Source organism: Podarcis tiliguerta (genome assembly GCF_965153285.1).
Source record: "Podarcis tiliguerta genome assembly, chromosome: 4".
Taxonomy (NCBI): Eukaryota; Metazoa; Chordata; class Lepidosauria; order Squamata; family Lacertidae; genus Podarcis; species Podarcis tiliguerta.
Genome location: NC_139537.1, coordinates 5,651,137 through 5,677,243, shown reverse-complemented (window position 1 = coordinate 5,677,243; position 26,107 = coordinate 5,651,137). Strand labels below are relative to the sequence as shown.

Here is a 26,107-nt window from a genome sequence, read left to right as displayed (position 1 = left end):
TACTGATGAAGCCTAGGATGGCGAAACAAGGCGAATATTCCGGAAATCCTTGTCTTAGACTCTGTGAAAGGATTCTGTGGAACTGTAACAACCCTTCATGTGGATTTTTGGACTGTATGAACAGACAGGTGGAATAGATACCTGTATACATGTATACATGGAATAGATACCTGTATACCTTATGCATGAACTGACTAGAGAACGAACTGATCCACCGGGTCTTCTGCTTTTTTCCTTGAACTTTATGAGACTTCCGTTGAAATCTCCAATCTGATACAATGAATGGTATACCTTATTTATTCAAAAGTACAGCCGGTTACGTCTTGTGTGTTTATTATGTTTCACGTAACCATAGGTTTGTTGTTGCCGTTTTGCAGCGCACGGCAGGCAAAAGTTCAACAGGTGAAGCCCCACCTGTTGGACTTCTTATTCCAATTTTTTAAATTGATTTCCACAAAATTATAAACAAATAAACATAAATGATAACCTTATTAAAAATTTCACTTATTAACATGGTTAAGTGACTTCCTCGCTTCCCCTTGGTTGAATTTCAATGCATATCCTTTGAACGGTTTTCCAAATCACAGTTCTTCTAAAATTTAACTTGAACATTAACATCCTTAAGCCTTTTCATTTTGAAATTAAACATATTAATTCATCACTTATCTAAAATCCTAAGCCAATTCAGTATCTGCAAGCTGTTTCCAATTAATTTAACTTCCCACCTGTTGGATTTCTGCCCAGCTCCAGGATCAGGTGGCGGCCTCGGCTTGGGCTGCCTGCCAGGGAGGTAGGGAGGGACGGCCCCTGCCCAAGGGGAGGGCCGGCTCCGCCTCGCCCAAGGCGGCTGCTGCTGCCGGGAGACGCTCCGCCGCAGAATCCCGCAGGCGAGTGAGCCGGCGCCTCTGGAGCAGCAGCAGCAGCAGGCGGAGGTGAGTCCGGTGCAGCGCGCAGGGGAAACGGAGGCCGGGCGCGGGGAGGATCACCATCAGCCCCGGATTCAGCGCCCGAACCCTTTGCCTCTCCCCACCTGTGGCGAAGCGCTGGCAGGGACACGCGATCGGCTGCCTCGTGTGAAAGCGCTTCTCTGGGGACACGCGGATGGCGGGTTTGGGTCCCGATCCGGCCGAGGCAGCTCCTTACGAAGGAGAGGGTGCACCCTCCCAGAACATGCAGACACGTGTTGACTCCTCTCGCGCGTCGGAGCCCAACCTCGTCTTCTTAGAAAGCCCCAACAGCTCTAAATTGATGGAGCTGCCCCCTAGACACGTGTCAAGGGATTCTTGAGCTGCGATTCCCGCATTGCAGGGGGGGGGTTGCGCTAGATGACCCCCGGGGTTCCCTTCTGTATCTATAATTCTACGATGCTATGAATTGATGCCACCCTCCTTTGGGGCAGCCTGATTTAATAAGTTTAATAAGTTAAGTCTTTATATTTGGACAACTTTTCCGCTGTACTTTATCGGAAGGAGAAAAGCAATCGTTTCCTGAGTAACTAAACAATTTATTTAACTGAAACAGTAATATGATAGCATATGCATCCATGTTTGTTAACTGATGTGGTTAAACAATTAAAAAACAACAACTTAGAGTGAGTTTTAGCACACATGAGAAACGTAAAACAAACCCTTATTTCCTTATATTACAGCCTTTGGACTATAATGTAACTCAAGTAGAAAACTATCTTTAGAAAGTTTTTTCCTCCAAAAGAATTTTATTTTAAAAGTCCAATTTAAATTTTAAAAAATCTGTTTTAAATTTTAAAAAAATCCAATTTTATAGATACGGTATATATATATTAAAAACCATTGATTTAATTTATCTACCCTGCTTTCTTGCAAACTTCTCTGGGGACAGGGGAGGCTGGGTTTGGGTCCCAATCCGGCCAAGGCAGCTCCTTACGAAGGAGAGGGTCCCCCCGAACATGCTAGATGACCTTTGGGGTTCCCTTGCGTATCTACAATTCTACGATTCTATGAATTGATGCCACCCCCCTTTTGGGCAGTCTTGATCAAGCTCAGACAGTACTCCAAATTCTCCATCTGATTTTCTGACCCTTTGGTTAGCTGCACGATTTAAATTGCTAGTCAGTAAGCCTTGATTTAGATCATTTTTTTTTTTTTACACACTCGTTCTTGCTAGTATCATCTTAATATTTACAACCAGATGAAGGTTTCCTTTTTTCCGAATACTAAATTTTCAGAGTAGTTTTTACAGTGACTGGGTTTGGTTATACGATCAGAAAAACATAGACCGATCATTATGAAATTATGTTGATGTTTAATAAGTTAACTGTTTATATTTGGACAACTTTTCCGCTGTACTTTATCGGAAGGAGACAAAACAATCATTTCCTGAATAACTAAACAATTTATTTAACTGAAACAGTAACATGATAGCATATGCATCCATGTTTGTTAGCTGATGTGGTTAAACAGTAATAAATAAAAAAACTTAGACTGGGTTTTAGCACACATGAAAAACTTAAAACAAATCCTTATTTCCTGATGAATAGCTTTTGGATCAGGGGTCAGCAAACTTTTTCAGCAGGGGGCTGGTCCACTGTCCCTCAGACCTTGTGGGGGGCCGGACTATATTTTTTGGGGGGGAATAATGAATGCATTTCTATGCCCCACAAATAACCCAGAGATGCATTTTAAATAAAAGCACACATTCTACTCATGTAAAAACACCAGGCAGGCCCCACAAATAACCCAGAGATGCATTTTAAGTAAAAGCACACATTCTACTCATGTAAAAACACGCTGATTCCCAGACTGTCCACGGGCCGGATTTAGAAGGTGATTGGGCCGGATCCAGCCCCCTGGCCTTAGTTTGCCTACCCATGCTCTGACCCTTTCATTGGCTGTGCATCGTTTTCTGTTCTGCAAACCCTCTGATGAAGGCTGAGTATGTGTATCCAGTGCTGGATTTACATATAAGCCAAACAAGCTATAGCTTTGGGCCCCACTCTCTTGAGGGCCCCCCAAAAATTAAAGAAAAAAAATCTGGACGTACATTTCCAAAATATAAGCTAAAAAGCAAATAAAATAAAACCTACATGCAGCAACAGTGTTCTGTGTTGTGTAGGGTTCCTATTTGTTATGTGCAAATGACATTAGATACCTATGAGGTCCATAAATTACCATATGGCATATATCCAACACAAAAAACAGTGACAATTTGTTGTTGACAAAGGACATAGAAAGGGCCCCATTACCTTCAGTAGCTTAGGGGATGGGTAGGCAAACTAAGGCCCGGGGGCCGGATCCGGCCCAATTGCCTTCTCAATCCGGCCTGGAATCAGCATGTTTTTACATGAGTAGAATGTGTGCTTTTATTTAAAATGCATCTCTGGGTTATTTGTGGGGCAGAGGAATTTGTTCATTCCCCCCGCCATATAGTTCAGCCCCCCCGCAAGGTCTGAGGGACAGTGGACCGGCCCCCTGCTGAACAAGTTTGCTGACCCCTGGCTTAGGGCCTCATCAAACCTAAATCCAGCTCTGTGTGTATCTGTTTGTAGATTACAGTGGTGCCTCACAAGACGAAAAGAATCCGTTCCACGAGTCTTTTCGTCTTGCGGTTTTTTCGTCTTGCGAAGCAAGCCCATTGACGGAGTAGCGCTATTAGCGCTATTGACATTTTAAGGGCTAAAAACGGCTTTTTAAGGCTTAAGGGATTAGCGGTTTTGCTGCTAAAATGCTTTTAGCAGCTTAGCGATTCAGAAAAAGGGGTCTTGGAGCGAAATCCCCCCCCCCCCGAAAACCTTCGTCAATTTTCGTCTTGCGAAGCAAGCCCATAGGGAAATTTGTCTTGCGCAGCGCCTCTGCAAACGGAAAACCCTTTCGTCTTGCGGGTTTTCCGTCTTGCGAGGCATTCGTCTTGCGGGGCACCACTGTACAGTTCCAGCTGCTGTTTTCCTTTCCCACTGTATTTGATGACTTTTGTGATCAAATGGCACCCCTGGAACAATATAGAACTGCGAATTATCATTGTATGAAAGCCCTTGATGAAATGTCTAATACCAAAAGGCAGGCTGGTTGGTAGCAGAAGAAACTTCTGCTGGCAATTCCCATCTCAAATCCAGGTATTTGCAGGCCGATTGTGATTCCTGGGGCCAAAGCACTCTGCACATGCTCAGAAAGCAAATTATTATTACGCTCTGTGTTCCACACTGGCATTGGGGGAACACGCCCAGGGAGAGGAATCTTTTTCTTTCCAGTCTGCGGGCCACAATCCCCCATGGGCAAGTTTCTGGGGGCCCTCATGCAGTGGGCGTGGCCAAATGCAAAAGGGGGCGGAGCAATGGATGTGACTCCTCACCTTCCATTCCAGGTGCGTGAAAAGCAGAGGTTTCTACCGGCGCAAATCTCTGTATCTTCCATCTCGGCAAGCAAAAGACACCGTCACGGTTCAAGAACGCTTTCCAGGTAATGGAAATTGTGTGAGGAGGTCGTGAGACAGGACTAGGGAGAGATTTGGCCTGGGGGAAGAGTCCACAGGGCCAGGAAGGAAGCCTTCAAATGCTACCTTTGAAACCTGGTCGGCAGGGTCCCACCTCTATTGCAGGCTGCCAATTGCCTCTCGGCTCAAATTAAGCCGTGTTTTCGATGCCACAACACACCTTTGCTATCTCAGGGGTTTTGTGCCTTTGTCAAAAGCACAATGGCGCCCAAGTCCACCAATCCCTGCCACACTTTCCCTAGTCAGCCGAAGGATTGTGGATCATGTGCAAGCTTTTGTGTAAACACAGAACGGTTCAGCGGGCAAACAGTTCCTTATACAGTGGTACCTTGGATTACAGATGCTTCAGGTTACAGACGCTTCAGGCTACAGACTCCGCTAACCCAGAAATAGTACCTCGGGTTAAGAACTTTGCTTCAGGATGAGAACAGAAATTGCACGGCTGTGGCGCAAGGCCCCATTAGCTAAAGTGGTACCTCAGGTTAAGAACAGTTTCAGGTTAAGAACGGACCTCCGGAACGAATTAAGTTCTTAACCCGAGGTACCACTGTATATTTACTAGGATTCTGGTTCCGGCTGCTAGCCATGTCAACCCCGTTGTGGACTTTGCAAATGAGAAGTTACTTTATTTAGAAGACCGGAGAAAGTTTCCAGTCCTCCTCAAAAGATTCTAAACTTGGGTCTCTCATCTGCACCATCAGTTTTGCCATCTCTGCGAATTCCGTGATTCTCATCTGCCATTCTTCCTCAGAGGGCATTCTTAGAGAGGAGATCGCTCTTGTGCTCAGGTTGTAGAATTGTAGAGGCGGGAGGGACCCCCAGGTTCATCTAGTCCAACCCCCTGCAATGCAGGAATCTCAAATGATCATCCAAGACAGGTGGCCTTCCTCCTGTTACTTAACTAAACTCCCATTGTCCCTGACCATTCTTGCTGGGGCTGATGGGAGTTGTAGTTCAGCCACATCTAGAGGGCCAAATGTTCCACATGCCCAACGTAGACAGACTTGCAGGCTCACTAATGGCCACTCTGACCATACTCTGCCTCCGCAGTTGGAGTCAGCAACGCAGAGCATGGTAAGAAATTTGTTAAAAAGGATGAAGCTGGAGGTGATGGAATTTAAAAAATGCAATTGCATGTGCAGTGGTACCTCGGGTTAAGAACTTAATTCGTGTGCCTCCTCCTCGAGAGGTCTGGAGGGTGGCAACACAAGAACGGGGCCTTCTCTGCAGTGGCTCCCCGCCTGTGGAATGCTCTCCCCGGGGAAGTTTGCCTGAGGCCTTCATTATATACCTTTAGGTGCCAGGCAAAAATGTTCCTTTTCAACCAGACCTTTGGCTGATTTGATTTACATCCTATGCCCTTTTAAAATGTGTTTTTCCTTGGGGGGGGGGCTATTGGTTTGTTGTTTTATTTTTATAGTGGTACCTCAGGTTAGGAACTTAATTCATTCTGGAGGTCTGTTCTTAACCTGAAATTGTTCTTAACCTGAGCTACCACTTTAGCTAATGGGGCCTCCCGCTGCCGCCGGAGCACTATTTCTGTTCTCATCCTGAAGCAAAGTTCTTAACCTGAGGTACTATTTCTGGGTTAGCAGAGTCTGTAGCCTGAAGTGTCTGTAACCTGAAGCGTCTGTAACCTGAGATACCTCTGTAATCGTAATTTCGGTTGAGCGGGAAGTTGCCAGTTTTGTGAAATGGGATTATAGCTGTTGAGTGATAGAGTGTAACTCTGAATCTTGAAATAAAATGAGATATTACTGTAAAAGTGAAAAGAGAAATCTCTTCTGTGGCCCTCCAGAGGCGGTTGGAGTTCAGTCCCAGCAAGAGTGGCCAAGATGCTAGAAGTGTAAAAATGTAGAGGGAACATTCTTCCACATGTGGTGGACATGTAAAAAGGTAAAAGAGTATTGGGAAATAATTTATAATGAACTAGGGAAAATATTTAAAATTACTTCCCCGCCCCCCGAAAACTAGAGTCCTTTCTGCTGGGGATAACCCAGACTGAAATTCCTAGGTGTCAGAAAAGATTATTTATGTACGCAACAACTAGGGCCCATGTTTTGTTGGCCTCAAAATGGAAAGTGAGTGAGGTCCCAACTCAAGAGAATGGGCAACTGTAGTTGACAGAATATGCACAATTTGCAAATTTAACATATAGAATAAGAGAGCAAGAAGAACATACGTTTAAAGAAGATTGGAAAACATTTATTGAGTATATGGAAAACAGCTATGTACAGCTGAAAACGCTGGCAGCGTTAAGAGTAAATAATTCTTGATGGATGTAATAGTGGAAAATTGATTTGAATGGTTATAGTAGAGTATGCAGGGATGTAAGATATGTAAAACGAACCACGGAAAGAGAAGAAGGGGGAAGTCATTGGCTATTTTAAAGTTTGTACAGTGGTACCTCTGGATGCGAACGGGATCTGTTCCGGAGCCCCGTTCGCATCCTGAGTAGAACGTAACACGCGTCTGCGTGTGCGCGGGTTGCGTCTTGCCGCTTCCGCGCATGCGCATGGTGTCATTTTGAGCATCTGTGCATGCGTGAGTGGTGTAACCCAGAAGTAACGCACTCCGTTACTTCTGGGTCACCACAGAGCGTAACATGAAAACGCTCAACCTGAAGCATATTTAACCCAAGGTCTGACTGTACAATGTTTATCTGAAATCGTAAAACAGAACCTTTAATAAAAATTATTATGGAAGAATGGCCAAGGTGCAAGCCAATGGGAGCGATAGTTCAGTGATATCAGGAGGGTTTAAGGTTTCCTACACTCAGTCTGGATGTGACCCCTATTCGAGGAGCTGGCTGCCTTTCTGCCTTTTGGGGACGGGACGGCACGGCTCTGTTTTGCCCTGCCAAAACATACAGCGTCTGATGATGCTTTCAGGTGCAGTGCTGGGCTTCAGAGTATAACACACGCCCGCTGCAGGTGTCATGAAACTGGAGAACTTTGTTTGCGCAAATCTGTAAAAGCACACAGCCCAAGCAGTCCTTGGAAATATGCAGCTAATTCCCCAGTGTAAATACTGAAGGGTGTGGAATGAGGGAGGCCTCGCCGATCCCTCTTGCTTTTCAGACCTGAATGGGCCTCGCCAGAGGCATCTCAACATTGCCATAGGTGTGTGACCTAGGAGGGATGCTTTGCAGGCAGCGCCGGATTTACATATAAGCTAAACAAGCTATAGTTTAGGGCCCCACTCCCTTGGGGGCCCCAAAAAAATTTAAAGGGAAAAAAACCTGGATGTACATTTCCAAAATATAAGACAAAAAAACAAAACAAATAAAAGCTACATACAGCAGCAGTGTTTTGTGTTATGTAAGCTCCTATGATGTAAGTCATGGGCCCCACCTGCTAGCCTGCTCCCTCAAATATCACTGGTTTGGTGACAGCAGTCATGAAATTAAAAGACGTCTGCTTCTTGGGAGAAAAGCAGTGACAAACCTAGACAGCATCTTAAAAAGCAGAGATATCACCTTGCCAACAAAGGTCCATATAGCTATGGTTTTCCCTATGGTGATGTATGGAAGTGAGAGCTGGACCATAAAGAAGGCTGATCGCTGAAGAATTGATGCTTTTGAATTCTGGTGCTGGAGGAGACTCTTGAGAGTCCCATGGACTGCAAGAAGATCAAACGTATCCATTCTTAAGGAAATCAGCCCTGAGTGCTCACTGGAAGGACAGATCCTGAAGCTGAGACTCCAATACTTTGGCTACCTCATGAGAAGAGAAGACTCCCTGGAAAAGACCCTGATGTTGGTGTCAGCATCGCCCTTGAGCCAGTGTCACCAACTGGACTCATCCACTCAGCCCCGACTGGGCTAGGCGAGCTGGGTAGCACTTCCAGAAGACCACCTTCTTCACAGGAACAGGTCTAAGTGCTGTGGACTCACAACTCAGAGCTGTGAGCACCGCAAATCACTTCAACAAGAAGACAGTCGTTGTACAGCAGAGTACAGCAGAGCATAAATCACTCGGACAACAGCGCTGAATAATATCTTCTTTTATTCACTAACAGCTACTGTACTATACAAACTATATACAAATGGAGATGCTGGAGTGCACTGAGTGTTTCAGCTGCTTTCTGCAGCGACCTTATCTACACAGAGATAACACTCAGTCTTTTCTCTCCCTGACTGACTCACTCACTGACTCTCTCACTGACCGACTCTCTCTTCCACTGACCGACTCACTAACAGATTTGTGGTGCTGGAGCAGAATATGTAGATATCAGAACACGCCTCCTCCTCTCTGCAGAATCAGCAGACTGCTCAGGAGATTCTTGGGTATGGGAGGGGTGAAATCTCTTTAGTTGGGAAAGATGGAGGGCACAAGGAGAAGGGGACGACAGAGGACGAGATGGTTGGACAGTGTTCTCGAAGCTACGAGCATGAGTTTGACCAAACTGCGGGAGGCAGTGGAAGACAGGAGTGCCTGGTGTGCTCTGGTCCAGGGGGTCACGAAGAGTCGGACACGACTAAACGACTAAACAACAACAATATATAGGGTGCCTGCATTCTGCATGGACTGGTTGCAAGGCAACATGAGCTTTAGATTCCTATTAGGTCCATAAATTACCATCTAGCATATACTCAACACAAAAAACAGGGACAATTTGTTGTTGACAAAGGACAGCTGGACATATAAAGGGCCCCATTACCTTCAGTAGCTTAGGGCCTCATGAAACCTAAATTCGGCCTCTTTGCAGGGATGTTTGAGTACATTTGATGGCAGTTTTAGAGCACTGTCCAGACATTGCACCCAACCACCCTCTGTGCCATTGCAAAGCACAGCGATGCATGTTTTTTTGGGAAGTGGCAATTTATATGTTATATTTAGGATCAGAATATGTCTTTTGATGCACATCCCCCCAATACAAGGCTTTTGCACGCCTCGGCCAGTTGAATCTTAGAATCAGAGCTGGAAGGGACCACAAGTGTCATCTAGTCCAGCCCCTGCAATGTAGGAATCTTTCACCCAATATGGGACTCGAACCCACAGCCATGAGGTTTAAGAGCCCTGTGCTCTACTAGTTGAGCTATCCATCCTAGGCAGAAGCGTGTGTGAACTATAGTGCAAAATACAGAGATGTTCTGATTTTGAAGGATGCCCCTGTGTTTTGGTTCACGTACTCAAGAAGCACAAATAGGGTGGTTTCTCATTAAAATACAACCAAAATTGAATTTGTCCCCCCAACCCAGATTCATGCACCGTTGTATATCTCTTCCCCCAGCCCCCATGGCTGCAAAGTAGCCTTTTCAGGCTAGCCACTCAGCCCTCAAAATCTCGTCCTCCTCTGGCCCCTCCACCTGTCTTTGCAGATATCCCCCTGGACTTAGTTGTTATTCGTTTATTGCATATCTCTTCCACCTTTTCCTCAAGGTGGTGTAAACCAGGCATAGGCAAACTGGCCCTCCAGATGTTTTGGGACTACAACTCTCATCATCCCTAACTTACAGGCCCAGTGGTCAAAGATGATGGGAGTTGTAGTCCCAAAACAGCTGGAGGGCCGAGTTTGCCTATGCCTGGCGTACACGGCTTTCCTCCTCTCCATTTAATCCCAACAAGAACCCTGCAAAGTAGGTTAGGCTGAGAGCAAGTGCCTGGCCCAAGCTCACCCAGTGAGCTGAGTGGGGAATTCGAACCCTGGTCTCCCAGGTCTTAGTCCAGTGCTCTAACCACCACACCACACTGACTCTCCATACTTAGTACTGCTGTCTGATTGTCCCGAGGAGGTAGGATCTTGGATCATGTTTCTCTCCTGCGCCCGCAGCCAGCAAGGAAGTGGTTTCTTATTTACATTCCTCATTTTTGCAGAAAGGGAGTTTGGCAAGCTCAGCCGGGCAGGCACAATGGAATTGTGGACGGCCCGGTTTTTTGGTTGACCACGGAGCTCTTGGCCAGGGGCTTATCAGTCTTTCCCCCTCTCTGAACAATAGCAGCTTTCACAAAACAGAAAAGGGGTGGGAAGGGTGCTTGGGACTGCAGCACCCAAGCAAGACCAGGAAGTCAAATATGTCAGCTGGAATCAGTGGAGGTTCGAGACAAAGAATTGTAGAGCTGGAACGAGTCATTTAGTCTAACCGCCTGCAACGCAGGAATCTCAGCTAATCATAGAATCATATTATAGAATCATAGAATCATGTAGAGTCATAGTACCACCAACACCATCGTGCCATTGTACAAATCTGTAGTGCAACCACATTTGGAATACTGCGTACCGTTCTGGTCGCCTCATCTCAGAAAGGATATTGTAGAGTTGGAGGAGGTTTCTCCCTAACGTGGGGAGAAAACAGCAAAGACCTGATGAAGAGAGCACAGCAGAGGTTATATTTTCTGAGAATCCTCTGGAAAAATTATCTCTCAAAGGACCTGTTGATGGCATTTTACCATTGTACTGTGGAGAGTGTATTAACTTATGGTCTGTGTGTGTGGTTTGGGAGCTGCACGGCCAGGGGAAAAAGCAATGCTGTCCAGGGTTGTAAAGACTGCAGAGAGAATAATTGGGTGCACTGTTCCCACCTTGGACCAAATCTATGCTTCCAGGTGCCACAAGAAAGCTGCAGAGATAGCGCAGGATAGTGCGCACCCCGGAAATGATCTCTTTCAGCTTTTGCCTTCTGGAAGAAGGTCCAGGGTTATAAAGACCAGGACTAGCCGCCTGAGAAACAGTTTCTATCCAAATGCGATTTTGGTTTTAAACGCAGTGTAAGATAGTCTCTGTGGGAGTATATTGTATTTAGTTATGGGGTATCAGAGTTTTTAGGGGGCTAAGCAGGTTGGGATAGCAGGCTTGTTGGTTTTTGAATGTCTGGTATATATTTTTATAATTTTGTTGTTCTGTATGGGTTTTTATAATTTTGTTGTTCTGTAAAGATTATCGTATCGTAAAAGGACAAAGCAGATGATCAGGGCAAAGGAGCTTCTCCCCTACAAGGTTGCAGCGTTTGGGCCTTCTTAGTTTAGAGAAAAGGCGAGTCAGAGGAGACATTCTGGAATTTGGTGGCTGTCACTGCCTTCTGTGACTATGGGCAGAGTGAAGAAAAACATTCACACCCCACTTTCTCCATTCCAGGCATTCATCAACTTCTACAATGGTACCTCAGGTTACAAACGCTTCAGGTTACATACCCTCCAGGTTACAACTCCGCTAACCCAGAAATAGTACCTCGGGTTAAGAACATTGCTTCAAGATGAGAACAGAAATTGCGTGGTGGCGTGGCCCCATTAGCTTCCGTGGTGCTTCAGGTTAAGAACATACCTCCGGAACAAATTAAGTTCTTAACCCGAGGTACCACTGCATTTCGCTTTTTCTCTAAACTGAAAGGGCCCAAACGGCTTAGGGTTGCCATCTTTCCAAAAGTAAAAACCGGGACACCCCAAAAACTGTGGAGTTGTTTTTCGACTGACTCTCCTAAGATCCAGGACAAAGCGCCACCTTTTGGAAATTTCCTTCGGACGTCAGTTCCACCTTTGTAATCCCGGACGGGGGTGGTGCTGTGGTCTAAACCACAGAGCCTAGGACTTGCTGATCAGAAGGTCGGCAGTTCGAATCCCTGCAATGGGGTGAGCTCCCGTTGCTCGGTCCCTGCTCCTGCCAACTTAGCAGTTCGAAAGCACGCCAGTGCAAGTAGATAAATAGGTACTGCTCTGGCGGGAAGGTAAACGGCGTTTCCGTGCACTGCTCTGGTTCGCCAGAAGCGGCTTAGTCATGCTGGCCACATGACCCAGAAGCTGTACGCCGGCTCCCTCAGCCAGTAAAGTGAGATGAGCACCGCAACCCCAGAGTAGGCCATGACTGAACCTAATGGTCAGGGGTCCCTTTACCTTTACTAATCCCGGAAATGTCCTGGATAATCTGGGCGTGTGGCAGCCCTGCAAACATTGCAAACTTTCTTCATTGGGGAGTTGCCCCGCCCCGCCCCCCTGATCATTTGGGTTTCCCCGTCTGAATGTTTTCCAACTTCGCAAGGTCCTTAAAAAAAGGAAAACTCTCAGGGCAGGAAAATAATAATGCTAGAGCGATGATAGCACAGGAGCACAGCCTCACAGCAAACTGCTTTTTCTCGATTGAGTTTACCATTCCCACACATGTAGGTAATGTTTGTTTGCTTTTCCAGAAGGGCAATGAAGCATAATTCATTCATGTTTGCAAAGCCCTTGAAGATCTTTGAGCAAGCAGAGCTGCGATGGAATTAGTTCCACCGCAGAGCTGCTTTATACTTACTTAGCAGGAATGTTGCCATTGTGCAGATGTGTGCCCCTGTTCCATTATAAATAATAATACAGTGGTACCTTGGTTCTCAAACTTAATCTGTTCCGGAAGTCTGTTCCAAAACCAAAGTGTTCCAAAACCAAGGCGTGCTTCCCCATAGAAAGTAATGCAAGAGGGATTAATCCGTTCCAGACTTTTAATAACAACCCCTAAAGCAGCAATTTAACATGAATTTTACTATCTAACGAGACCATTGATCCATAAAATGAAAGCAATAATCAATGTACTGTACTATGAAATAAATAAGACAGTATTGTAGATGATAAAAATGAAAATTATTATTCCCTGCACTGATGATAGCCATTGTTTGGATGGGGGGCTTTTATCCATTTCTGCAGTCACACAATCAATCACAAAAACAAATTTACCGAAAAAGCCTCCAAAAACAAAAATGCAAAATAAATAGCAAAAACAAAAGCACCAAACTTAATCCGTTCTAGAAGTCCGTTTGACTTCTGAAATGTTCGAAAACCAAGGTGCAGCTTCTGATTGGAGCAGGTGCCCCGGAAACAATAGCCGACAGCTGCATCAGATGTTTGGCTTCTGAAAAACATTTGAAAACCAGAACACTCACTTCCGCATTTTCGGCGTTTGAGAACCAAGGCGTTTGAGAATCAAGATACTACTGTAATAATAATACAAACTTTGAGCCCTCATTGTGCAGTGGATGAAATCTTGAAACCTAATAATTATTCATTAAAAAATTATCTCTGTAAATCAGCTTTGGTACTATCCTAAATCCTACAGTGCTGAAAAAATAGGTCCCTGCTCCCAAGGGCATTACAATCAAAAATTTGATAGTGGTGGAGAGAAAGGGAAGGAGAGAGAAAGTCAGCAGAGGACGAGTGTGTGTGTGCAAAAATAGTTACGTGTTCTTAGGCTTTATTTTAGATGGGGAGTCAGACAAGAGAGGAGGATAGGGAGCTATGTGAAGGCTATTTAGCTGTGGTGGATGGAAATTGTAGTTCAGATTGTCTAGAGTAGACGGTGACGGGTTGGCGAAAGGCTGTGCTAGGAATGAAGTGCTGGCTGGGGGCTTCTGGGAGTTGTAGTCAAAAACATTCAGGTTCAGGAAGGATGCATGACAATGAGAAAAGAAGTTGCAGTACACATTTCCCTGGGAGTAAATCTCGTTGAGCTCTGCAGGGCAAATGACGATTGCGCTGTAAGCAAGAGTATGGAAACTGTGCAAAGTGGCATGAATCAGGTCCTGTTGCTTGGCTAGCAAAGGATTTGCGCCTTCCTGCCAAGCCTGTAACTGGCACCATCCTGCTAATTACCTTTCTTTGCAACGGCCATGGGAGATCAGCTGAAGGTCAGCTGGCAGCATAAAAGCCGAAGGGTTTGTAGACACCACCCGTCACTTATTATGTGGACACAACAGGGCTTCTGTCGCAGCAAAGCAGAATTGGGTCTGTACAGATGTTGCATCAGATCAGGGGAGATTGAGGCATTTTCAATCAAGATACTCAGGACATCTGTATATGGGGACTTCAAGGGAGGGGGTAAAAGGAGAGTGAGGGACTGAGGAGTTAGGAGTCCTTCCCAGAGCCTTTTCAGGTTCAAGGTGCTACTATTAGTATACAAAGCCCTTAGGTAAAGCCCTTAGGGACGCGGGTGGCGCTGTGGTCTAAACCACAAAGCCTCTTGGGCTTGCTAATCGGAAGGTCAGCGGTTTGAATCCCCGTGACAGGGTGAGCTCCTGTTGCTCTGTCCCTGCTCCTGCCAACCTAGCAGTTCAAAAGCACGCCAGTGCAAGTAGATAAATAGGTACCACTGTGGCGGGAAGGTAAACAGCATTTCCTTGTGCTGCTCTGGTTTTGCCAGAAGTGGCTTAGTCCTGCTGGCCACATGACCTGGCAGAACTGTCTGTGGACAAACGCCGGCTCCCTTGGCCTGTAAAGCGAGATGAGCGCTGCAACCCCAGAGTCGTCTGCGACTGGACTTAACTGTCAGGCATCCTTTACCTTTAAAGCAGTTAGGGATGCGGGTGGGGCTTTGGTCTAAACCACTAAGCCTCTTGGGCTTGCCGATCAGAAGGTCGGCTGTTCGAATCCCCACGACGGGGTGAGCTCCCGTTGCTTGGTCCCAGCTTCTGCCAACCTAGCAGTTTGAAAGCACGTCAAACTGCAAGTAGATAAATAGGTACTGCTGTGGCGGGAAGGTAAACGGTGTTTCCTTACGCTCTGGTTTCCATCACGGTGTCCCGCTGCGCCAGAAGCGGTTTAGTCCTGCTGGCCACATGACCCGGAAAGCTGTCTGCGGACAAATGCCGGCTCCCTCGGCCAGAAAGCGAGATGAGCACTGCAACCCCAGAGTGGTCTGCGACTGGACTTAACCATCCAGGGGTCCTTTACCTTTACCTTACAAAGCCCTTAACAACTTGGCACCAGTTTGCTTGCGAGATTGCCTTACCCAGTACAGTGGTACCTCAGGTTACATACGCTTCAGGCTACAGACTCCGCTAACCCAGAAATAGTACCTCGGGTTAAGAACTTTGCTTCAGGATGAGAACAGAATTTGCACGATGGCGGCACAAGGCCCCATTAGCTAAAGTGGTACCTCAGGTTAAGAACAGTTTCAGGTTAAGGACAGACCTCCAGAACGAATTAAGTTCTTAACCCGAGGTACCACTGTATATGCTTTCTCGATTGCTTCAATCAAAGGAACTGGCCCTGTTATGGGTGCTGGTTCCACCTCAAAAAGGAATCAATCTTGTAGTTCAAAACAAGCTCAGCTGGTAGAATGTGAGAGTCGTAATCTCAGGGCCATGGGTTCGATCCCCACCTTGAGCAAAAAATAATAATCCTGCATTGCAGGGGGTTGGACTAGAATGATGATCCATGTAGTCCCTTCGAACTCTACACTTCTGTGATTCTATGTCTAGGGTTACCAGTTGTCCCCGTTTCCCGAGGACAGTCCCCGGATTTGCGAATAAGTCCCCGGGCAAATTCCATCCCCGGAATGTCCCCGGATTTCATCTAATGTCCCCCGGGAAACGCAGCAGCGGCAGTCTCAGCAGCCACAGCAGTTGGCTCTGGCTGGCTTCAGGAGATGCTCGGAAGTCCCCATATGATGGTGGTGCAGGGGCTCAAAGATGCAGCTTCCGGGCTGCCTCCACCTTCCCTGACCCCAGCAACTCAGCTGTGAAGGGAGGCTTCGTGCTGCCTATCGGAACAGCCTCCCAACTCCTACTTGCGTGCAAGCGGGGCGGGGATCTCTCAGATGTGAAGGGAGGCTTCAAGCTGCCTATCAGAGCTTGTGTGCAAACAGGAGGGGGCAGGGATCTCTCAGTTAGGCAAGGGGAAGCCTCCCTTCCCAGCTGGCGGATCCCCTCCCCCTCCTGCTTGCACACAAGTAGGAATAGGATTGGGGCTGCTCCAATGAGATCCCTGCCCTCTCCTGCCGTATCTTGGGCCATGATAATCTCTCCAGCGAACCTCTTAAGGGTCAAGATAAGGAGATGGTTACAGTCTGTTTACTAACACGCTGGCTTCTGAAGCTGGGATTGTGAAGTGAATGAGTAAATGTCCAGCATTGTGTAATAATGTGGCTGCATTCACCTGCAAAATCCCACCAGTTCCCCATCCCTGGTCTACTTTTTAAACCAGGAAATGGTGTAGCTCTGTGACATAGCACTTGCTATGAACACAGAAGGTTTCAGGGTAGGAAAGACTCCGGCTTGAAATCCTGGGGAGCTGCTGCCAGCCAGTGCAGGCACTACTGAGGTAATTGGAGCAATGGAGAGGGTGGGACAGCAGCTCAGTGATAGGGCAGCTGCTTTGCATGCCCCAGGTTCAGTCCCTCGAAACTCCAGGTAAGGCTGCCAGAAACCTCGGAGAGCCACTGCCAGTCCGTGTAGGCAATACTGAGCTAAATGGGCCACTGGAGAGGGTGGAGCAATAGCTCCATGGTAGTGTGCTTGCCTTGCAAGCAGGAGATCCCAAATTCAATCCCCAAAGGCATCGCCACAGACGGTTGGGAGAGACTCCATGAAATCTTGGAGAACTGCTGCCAGCCAGTGTAGTCAGTACTGAAGTAGATGAACCTACTGTCTTTTTATTATGTTTTTATCATTGGTGTTCTGTAAAGTGCTCAACATCAAAAAAACGAAGATCATGGCCACTGGGCCCATCACCTCCTGGCAAATAGAAGGGGAAGAAATGGAGGCAGTGAGAGATTTTACTTTCTTGGGCTCCATGATCACTGCAGATGGTGACAGCAGTCACGAAATTAAAAGACGCCTGCTTCTTGGGAGAAAAGCAATGACAAACCTAGACAGCATCTTAAAAAGCAGAGACATCACCTTGCCGACAAAGGTCCGTATAGTTAAAGCCATGGTTTTCCCAGTAATGATGTATGGAAGTGGGAGCTGGACCATAAAGAAGGCTGATCGCCGAAGAATGGATGCTTTTGAATTCTGGTGCTGGAGGAGACTCTTGAGAGTCCCATGGACTGCAAGAAGATCAAACCTATCCATTCTGAAGGAAATCAGCCCTGAGTGCTCACTGGAAGGACAGATCCTGAAGCTGAGACTCCAATACTTTGGCCACCTCATGAGAAGAGAAGACTCCCTGGAAAAGACCCTGATGTTGGGAAAGATGGAGGGCACAAGGAGAAAGGGACGACAGAGGACAAGATGGTTGGACAGTGTTCTCGAAGCTACCAGCATGAGTTTGACCAAACTGCGGGAGGCAGTGGAAGACAGGAGTGCCTGGCGTGCTCTGGTCCAGGGGGTCACGAAGAGTCGGACACGACTAAACGACTAAACAACAACAATGTGTTTTTAATGTTGGATGCCGCCTTGGGACAATCTGATGAAGGACAGTATACAAATTGAAATGATAATTTATTATTACAGTGGTACCTCGGGGTAAGAACTTAATTTGTTCCGGAGGTCCATTCTTAACCTGAAACTGTTCTTAACCTGAAGCACCACTTTAGCTAATGGGGCTTCCCACTGCCTCCACTGCGCGATTTCTGTTCTCATCCTGAAGCAAAGTTCTTAACTTTTTAATATTTCTGGGTTAGCGGAGTCTGTAACCTAAAGCCTCTGTAACCCGAAGTACCACTGTATTATTATTACAGAGAAACCTTGGTTCTTGAACGGCTTAGTTGACGAACAAATTGCCTCCCAAACGCCGAAAACTCGAAAGTAAGCGTTCCAGTGTTTGAACGTTTTTTGGAAGCTGAACGTCTGATGCGGCTGTCAGCTATTGTTTCCAGGGTGCCTATTCTAATCGGAAGTCGCACCTCAGTTTTCAAATATTCTCGGAATCGAATGGACTTCCGGAATGGATTAAGTTCAAGAACCAAGGGTCCACTGTATTATTATTATTATTATTATTATTATTATTATTATTATTATTAACAACAACAACAACAACAACAACATCTGTGTGTCTGAGGGTGCCTACGCTCTATTTCCTCTGCTTCCTGGGGCAGCTGAATACCTTGGGCTGGCTCTGAGTGCGAATGAGGCCGCCCCATGTACCTTCAGAGGTCTGCTTGTTCTGAAACGGTTCCTGTTTCTGTTTTTTGCAGCAGCGACAGCACCCCCCGGGATCGGACGATGGCCTCCGCGTTGGGAAACCGGACGGAGACCTGGCTTCAGAAGCTGGACTCGATGATGCGGGCCCTGAACCAGACTCTCTCCCACGCTTGCCCCCACGGTGCGAAGCCCGTCAAGGAGGAGGAGGAGAAGGACAACTACTCTTGCATCTACATCCTCTTCGTGATGATCCTCTTTGCCACGACGGTCGGGAGCCTGATCCTCGGCTACACCAGATCCCGCAAGGAGGTGGACAAGCAGAGCGACCCCTATCATGTTTACATCAAGAATCGGGTGTCCATGATATGAGGAGGACCACCAAGGCAGGAAGGACTTGAGATGCCGCAGGGCAGAAATCCTTGGTGCAGCCTTTGCAAAAAGAAGACACGCCTTTTATTCGTCAACCTGGCACCCTCCAGATGTGTTGGACTACAACTCCCATCAGCCAGGGCCACGCTAGGCTGCAAACGACCCCTACTGGTTAAAAAAGGTTCTGCCACATGAGCTGCCTTTTAAATTTAACAGAGATCCAAAGCCTTCAGCTCCAAACCTATTCTCATTTACCTCAGAGTAAGCCTCCCTGGGACGTGGGTGGCACTGTGGGTTAAAGCCTCAGAGCCTAGGGCTTGCCGATCAAGAGGTCGGCGGTTCGAATCCCCGTGGCGGGGTGCGCTCCTGTTGTTCGGTCCCAGCGCCTGCCAACCTAGCAGTTCGAAAGCACTCTCGGGTGCAAGTAGATAAATAGGGACCGCTTACTAGCGGGAAGGTAAACGGCGTTTCCGTGTGCAGCTCTGGCTCGCCAGAGCAGCGATGTCACGCTGGCCACATGACCCGGAAGTGTCTCCGGACAGCGCTGGCCCTCGGCCTCTTTGAGTGAGATGGGCGCACAACCCTAGAGTCTGTCAAGACTGGCCCGTACGGGCAGGGGTACCTTTACCTTTACCTTTAAGCCTCCCTAAAGTCAGCGGTGCAGATACAGTACAGGTGATATCTCAATGGGGCAGTACCTTTTGTAACCAGTAGGGGTCATCCTATCAGCATGGCTGCGGCTGATGGGAGTTGTAGTTCAGGCGCCAGGTTGATGAATCTTGCTTTTCCTGATTCCAATTATATCCCCCCTTCTGGAACTGAGAAACATCTGTGTGCTGCTGGGTGGAAATCTAAGCTGCGGGGAGAGGAAACACTGTTTTCAAAGAAATTTGGACTGGTGGGGGTGCCTTCAGATCGCAGGTTATCAAGAGGGTTTTTTTATATATATATTAAAAGTATACGTTTGATTGATTCCTCCTTCCCTGCCCCCAGTACACAATAAACAGATCAGTTTCCTACCCTGAGAATTAAATTACTAGCGTTCAGGAGCGATGGAAGATGTTCTGGTGCCTAAGGTTGATAATACAGTGGAGGTTGCAGAAGAGGGTTGGACAGGGTCTAGGATACCTGATTCATCTCATATCGTGTGTTCTTTGGTCCTACAGGTTTAACAAATTCACATCCAGTATTTTTTATAATAATAATAATAATTATTATTATTTATACCCTGCTCATCTGGCTGGGTTTCCCCAGCCACTCTGGGTGGCTTCCAACAAAACACTAAAATTCAATAACCTATTAAACATTAAAAGCTTCCCTAAACAGGGCTGCCTTCAGATGTCTTCTAAAAGTTCGGTAGTTATTTTTCTCTTTGACATCTGATGGGAGGGCGTTCCACAGGGCGGGCGCCACTACCGAGAAGGCCCTCTGCCTGGTTCCCTGTAACTTGGCTTCTGGCAGGGAGGGAACCGCCAGAAGGCCCTCGGCGCTGGACTTGTGTGTCCGGGCAGAACGATGGAGGTGGAGACGCTCCTTCAGATATACTGGACTGAGGCCGTTTAGGGCTTCAAAGTTCAGCACCAACACTTTGAATTGTGCTCGGAAACGTACTGGGAGCCAGTGTAGGTCTTTCAAGACTGGTGTTACATGGTCTCGGCGGCCGCTCCCAGTCACCAGTCTAGCTGCCGTATTCTGGATTAGTTGTAGTTTCCAGGTCACCTTCAAACGTAGCCCCACATAGAGTGCATTGCAGTAGTCCAAGCAAGAGATAACCAGAGCATGCATCACTCTGGTGAGACAGTCTGCGGACAGGTAGGCTCTCAGCCTGTGTACCAGATGGAGCTGATAAACAGTTGCCCTGGACACACAATTGGTCCCTTTCTGAACACGGCCCAGGAGGAAGGAACGGAACCACTGTATGACAGTGCCCCCAGCTCCCAGCCCCTCTAGACGGTCCAGAAGGATGTTGTGGTCGATGGTATCAAACGCCGCTGAGAGATCCAGCAGAACTAGGAAACAGCTCTCACCTTTGTCCCTAGCCCGCCGGAGATCATTGACCAGTGCGACCAAGGCAGTTTCAGGCCTATGAGGCGGCCTGAATCGCGACTGGAAGGGATCCAAAGCATCTAGTGAATTAGCTTAGGGTACCTGATTTATCTGTTCTGGGAACCAGCCAAGGCAAATTCACCCCAGTGGCAGTCAAGGCAAGCCCCATGAATTCTTCTTTTGTTTCCCTTGAAAGCGGACTTGATAAGAAAAGAACTTCTATGCCAACAGGATATTGGGCATCGGCCCTGAAGCAGGTAAATCTGTCTTTCCTCTTGGACCTCCCGCCCCCAAATTCTCCCCTTCCTTGGTGATTTCATAACATCTTCAAACACTTCCTGCAGCGCTAGAAACAGATCGTTTTTATGGGGCAATATAATCCCACAATAGGATAAAGGATTCATTCTTCCCAGCCTGAGAACGTCAGTCATCCTTTCTCCTCCCCACGGTGAAATGTGTTTACTCAGTGAGCTTGCGAAATCCACTCTTAAGCCGCACACCTGCTTAACGGATTTGTTTTTCTTTCCTATATCACGCTGAGATTTAAACATGGGCGGCAGCCTCTGGTTCGTCCCGTTTTCCAAAAAAACCAACAACCCTGAAAGGTGGGCTATGTTTGGCAGAAAGTTAGGATAGAGACTTAAAACTAAATATGGGGTGTATACATTAACAAGAATCGTTTCCTGCCTTGCGTTGGCTGCGGTGCCAGGTCTGGATTTGGTGCAAGTCCCTGTTCAGAACGAGAGATTTCTGCGAAGCTGGCACTGCTGGGAATTGTAGTTCCGAAATGCCTAGAACAGGGGTCAGCAAACTTTTTCAGCAGGGGGCCGGTCCACTGTCCCTCAGAGCTTGTGGGGGGCCGGACTATATTTTGGAAAAAAATATGAACGAATTTCTATGCCCCACAAATAAACCCAGAGATGCATTTTAAATAAAAGGACACATTCTACTCATGTAAAACATGCTGATTTCCGGACCGTCTGCGAGCCGGATTGAGAAAGCGATTGGGCCGCATCCGGCCCCCGGGCCTTAGGTTGCCTACCCATGGCCTAGAAGCTACCAGCTTAGATAAAGGCTGACCAGATTGGTTTGTTCCTGCTTCCTGTAGGCTCAGGGATGTCTCCAATGTGATAGCAGGCATCCCACACCCATATATCTAATGCTGCCATATTTAACTCGATCCTATGGATTTTTAAAAAGCAAACCTACGCAGCTTTGGAATTTGAACATGGCCCTTCGAAGGAGAAGGCCAGCAAGGGCTCCTAAGCCCACGAGGACACCAAAACTTTTAGAGAAATCACACGTAGCACATGTGATTTCAAGGGGCTCTGATTAGGCGACCCTAATGGATGGGACTCCATCCTACAATTCACCCCAATTTGCTTGTATACGTTTCCCCCTCAATCCCACACTTTTCCCTAGAGTCCTTCCTCAACTGGATAAAATCTATTTATTTCTTGCACTAGGACAATAGAGTGCTTTAATCCACTTTCATTGCACAAGCCTACATCTCTGGCATGCACTTGAAATTAATTATTATTAATTATTATTATTATTATTATTATGCTGCAAGATAGTGGCAAATCTGGAGGCGCACACAGACTTCAACAAACAGGTCCCGAGAGTCAGTTAGGTACACACACAAAGAGAAATCTATTCCACTTTTGTAAAAACACAAACCGACTTTAAAAAATAAATCAGAAAACACAAATTTACTGGCTTAAAGCCCTCAAGGCATATGTGCATATAAATATATATACATGAGAACGTTGCTATATATTGCTTGCAAATTCTATCTTGATACAGGAAGCTGCATTTTGCAAGCAGCGTGAAGGCCCTTACGGTAAGGGTTCTTCAGCAAGCAAGAACCGTCGGCTTCCATCCAGCATATTTTGGGTTTCTCATCTGCATCCTTCGACTGAGGCTACTCCTGCAGCCACGGCTGGCTCTGTCCTCCTGCAGCCAGAAAGCTCCTGGTGAGAGAGAGAAAGGACAGAACACTCTCTTGTGGTTGTTGATCTTGTTGTAAATAAAAATATGCCCTTTTCCCTTATGGGGTATCCAAGAGCCCATATAGGGTCCTTACATAGGTTCCCTATTGGTAGGAGAGAATAACAGAAGCCAACCAGAGAATATTGAGAAGCAAAGCAGCTAGTAAGCTTGATCTTTATTGATCTGTTGCAACAGGGTGCTCCCCTCACACGCAGGAGAGGAAGAGGACCCCCAAAATTGCTGTGCAAGGGCTTATAAAGACTTTGAAATTCCCATCCTCTAGATCAAGACCACCCCCAGAAACATTATGCATACATCACAGAAGGGGTGTAACCTAAGATCACCCCTCAGATACATCCCACCTACATCAGAAATTTAAATGTTGTTTTTCTCCTGTCACAGTTTATCTCCTGTCTGGCAAGTTACTTGATTGGATTTCTTGGGGAGCCTGGCCATTCTTTTGTGGTGTTAAAATACTTATTTCCTGGGCCAGGTCACACCTTATTCAAACAGATATATCTTGTGAGGAAAGAGACAATGGGGTGGCTTTTCCAGTTTAACCTTGCAGAGAAAGGATTTGGTCAGTTTAAGAATCAAAATGGTTCCAGGTTGGTCTTCCTGTGTTGATCTATGTCTGTGCAGTTATGAACATTACCATATATCTAATACCATGAAATTCCTATCACAATCTGTGCCAGGAGGGGGGGGGGAGGGAGCCAAAGGTCTTGTTAGCCTGAATACAGTGGTACCTCGGGTTACAGACGCTTCAGGTTACAGACTCCGCTAACCCAGAAATAGTACCTCAGGTTAAGAACTTTGCTTCAGGATGAGAACAGAAATCGTGCAGCGGTGGCGCGGCAGCAGCAGGAGGCCCCATTAGCTAAAGCGGTGCTTCAGGTTAAGAACAGTTTCAGGTTAAGAACAAATCTCTGGAACGAATTAAGTTCTTAACCTGAGGTACCACTGTACAGGGAAGGTGAGCAACTGGCTTGACTGTGGATTGAGGGGGACTTAGTAGACCACAAGCTGAACATGAGCCAACAGTGCGATGCAGCAGCAAACAAAGCTAATGCTATTCTAGGCTGTATCAAGTCAAGTGTCCAGATTAAGGGAAGTCATAAAGGTAAAGGGACCCCTGACCATTAGGTCCAGTCGTGGTTGACTCTGGGGTTGCGGCACTCATCTCGCTTTATTGGCCGAGGGAGCCGGCGTACAGCTTCCGGGTCATGTGGCCAGCATGACTAAGCCGCTTTTGGTGAACCAGAGCAGCGCACGGAAATGCCATTTACCTTCCCGTCGGAGCGGTAACTATTTATCTACTTGCACTATGACGTGCTTTTGAACTGCTAGGTTGGCAGGAGCAGGGACTGAGCAACGGGAGCTCACCCTGTCGCGGGGATTCGAACCGCTGACCTTCTGATCGGCAAGCCCAAGAGGCTCAGTGGTTTAGACCACAGCGCCCCCCGTATCCCTAAGGTAAAGGGACCCCTGACAACTGTCTAACTAAGTCCAGTTGCGGACGACTCTGGGGTTGCAGTGCTCATCTCGCTTTACAGGCCGAGGGAGCCAGCATTTGTCCGCAGAGAGTTTTACTGGGTCATGTGCCCAGCATGACTAAGCCGCTTCTGGAGAACCAGAGCAGTGCACGGAAACACAGTTTACCTTCCCGCCGGAGCGGTACATATTTATCTACTTGCACTTTGACATGCTTTCGAACTGCTAGGTTGGCAGGAGCTGGGACTGAGCAACAGGAGCTCACCCCGTCGCAGGGATTCGAACCGCCAACCTTCTGATCAGCAAGCCCTAGGCTCTGTGGTTTAGACCACAGCGCCACCTGCTCCATTCTGCCGTCTTAAGCATATCTGGTGCTGTGGTGCAAAGCTCCCTCTGGCGCACCCCCCTTTCCCAGCACCTCCCAGCTCAACCGGCCGCTTCGTGAGGCAGTGGCCCTGGCTGATGCCGGGAGGCTCCATGTCCAGCCTCCACCTCTTCCCTGGAGCCCTCCAGAACTATGGGTAAGACGCCCCTGCCTCGAATACGGTGTCCAGTTCTGGGCACCACAATTTAAGAAGGATGTTGAGAAGCTGGAAGGTGTGGAGAGGAGGGCGGCCAAGATGACCAAGGGGCTGGAAACCAAGCCTGATGAGGAACGGTTGAAGGAGCTGGGTGTGCTTAGCCTGCGAAAGAGGAGACTGAGAGAAGATAGGAGAGCCATCTTCAAATATCTGAAGGGAGGGAGGGAACTTGCAACCTTCCAGGCAGCACTGAACTGCAATTCCCAACAACCCATGGGCAGTGGTCAGGGATGATGGGAGTTGTAGTTCAGCAAGATCTGGAGGGGCAAAGGTTCCTCTGCTTCGCATGCAAAAGGTGTCAGATTCAATCCCTGGCATCTCCCAGGTAAGGCTGATTTCCACATTTGCCACAAGAGGGCAGCTCTGCATTTTTTAAAGAAAGCTAGTTAATATTCTTACAGTTAGAACTGGATATGGAAGAACTGATTGGTTCAAAATTGGGAAAGGAGTACGACAAGGCTGTATTTTGTCTCCCTGCTTATTTAACTTATATGCAGAATTCATCATGCGAAAGGCTGGGCTGGATGAATCCCTAGCCGGAATTAAGATTGCTGGAAGAAATATCAACAACCTCAGATATGCAGATGACACAACCTTGATGGCAGAAAGTGAGGAGGAATTAAAAAACCTTTTATTGAGGGTGAAAGAGGAGAGCGCAAAATATGGTCTGAAGCTCAACATCAAAAAAACGAAGATCATGGCCACTGGTCCCATCACCTCCTGGCAAATAGAAGGGGAGGAAATGGAGGCAGTGAGAGATTTTACTTTCTTGGGCTCCATGATCACTGCAGATGGTGACAGCAGCCACGAAATTAAGAGACGCCTGCTTCTTGGGAGAGGAAAGCAATGGCAAACCTAGACAGCATTTTAAAAAGTAGAGACATCACCTTGCCAACAAAGGTCCGTATAGTAAAAGCTATGGTTTTCCCAGTAGTGATGTATGGAAGTGAGAGCTGGACCATAAAGAAGGCTGATCGCCGAAGAATTGACGCTTTTGAATTATGGTGCTGGAGGAGACTCTTGAGAGTCCCATGGACTGCAAGAAGATCAAACACATCCATTCTTAAGGAAATCAGCCCTGAGTGGTCACTGGAAGGACAGATCCTGAAGCTGAGGCTCCAATACTTTGGCCACCTCATGAGAAGAGAAGACTCACTGGAAAAGACCCTGATGTTGGGAAAGATGGAGGGCACAAGGAGAAGGGGATGACAGAGGACGAGATGGTTAGACAGTGTTCTCGAAGCTACAAACATGAATCTGACCAAACTACGGGTGGCAGTGGAAGACAGAAGTGCCTGGCGTGCTCTGGTTCATGGGGTCACAAAGAGTCGGACATGACTGAACGACTAAACAACAACAAAAGTTAATATTCTAGCAGAGAACAGGCTTCCTT

The 26,107-nt window shown here is 47.2% G+C and overlaps 3 protein-coding genes across 8 annotated transcripts in view; 1 reads left to right on the top strand and 2 right to left on the bottom strand.

The window, feature by feature from the left end:
* The window catches only part of LOC310676834 (tigger transposable element-derived protein 1-like), a gene marked incomplete at its 3' end in the record, with an annotated part of 1,439,559 nt that overhangs the window by 143,318 nt on the left and 1,270,134 nt on the right, over positions 1-26,107 (bottom strand). The window lies entirely within an intron of this gene.
* On the top strand, positions 804-18,879 carry KCNE3 (potassium voltage-gated channel subfamily E regulatory subunit 3). Of its 6 annotated transcripts, none has more exons than XM_083436960.1 (3): positions 804-932; positions 4,336-4,430; positions 18,286-18,879. In XM_083436960.1, exon 3 carries the CDS (start codon positions 18,314-18,316, stop codon positions 18,599-18,601), a length of 288 nt encoding a protein of 95 aa, XP_083293086.1. In that variant the 5' UTR covers positions 804-932; positions 4,336-4,430; positions 18,286-18,313; the 3' UTR covers positions 18,602-18,879. The 6 variants fall into 6 exon arrangements, with proteins under 6 accessions (XP_083293086.1, XP_083293088.1, XP_083293090.1 ...); XM_083436962.1 differs by having other exon boundaries at positions 818-932; positions 18,289-18,879; XM_083436963.1 differs by having other exon boundaries at positions 837-941; positions 18,289-18,868.
* LOC310675500 (maestro heat-like repeat-containing protein family member 7) overlaps positions 22,341-26,107 on the bottom strand; it is a 66,923-nt gene continuing 63,156 nt past the window's right edge. The window contains exon 24 of the transcript XR_014510175.1: positions 22,341-22,620. The gene's annotated coding sequence lies outside the window, so the exon portion shown is untranslated. The remainder of the gene's footprint in view (positions 22,621-26,107) is intronic.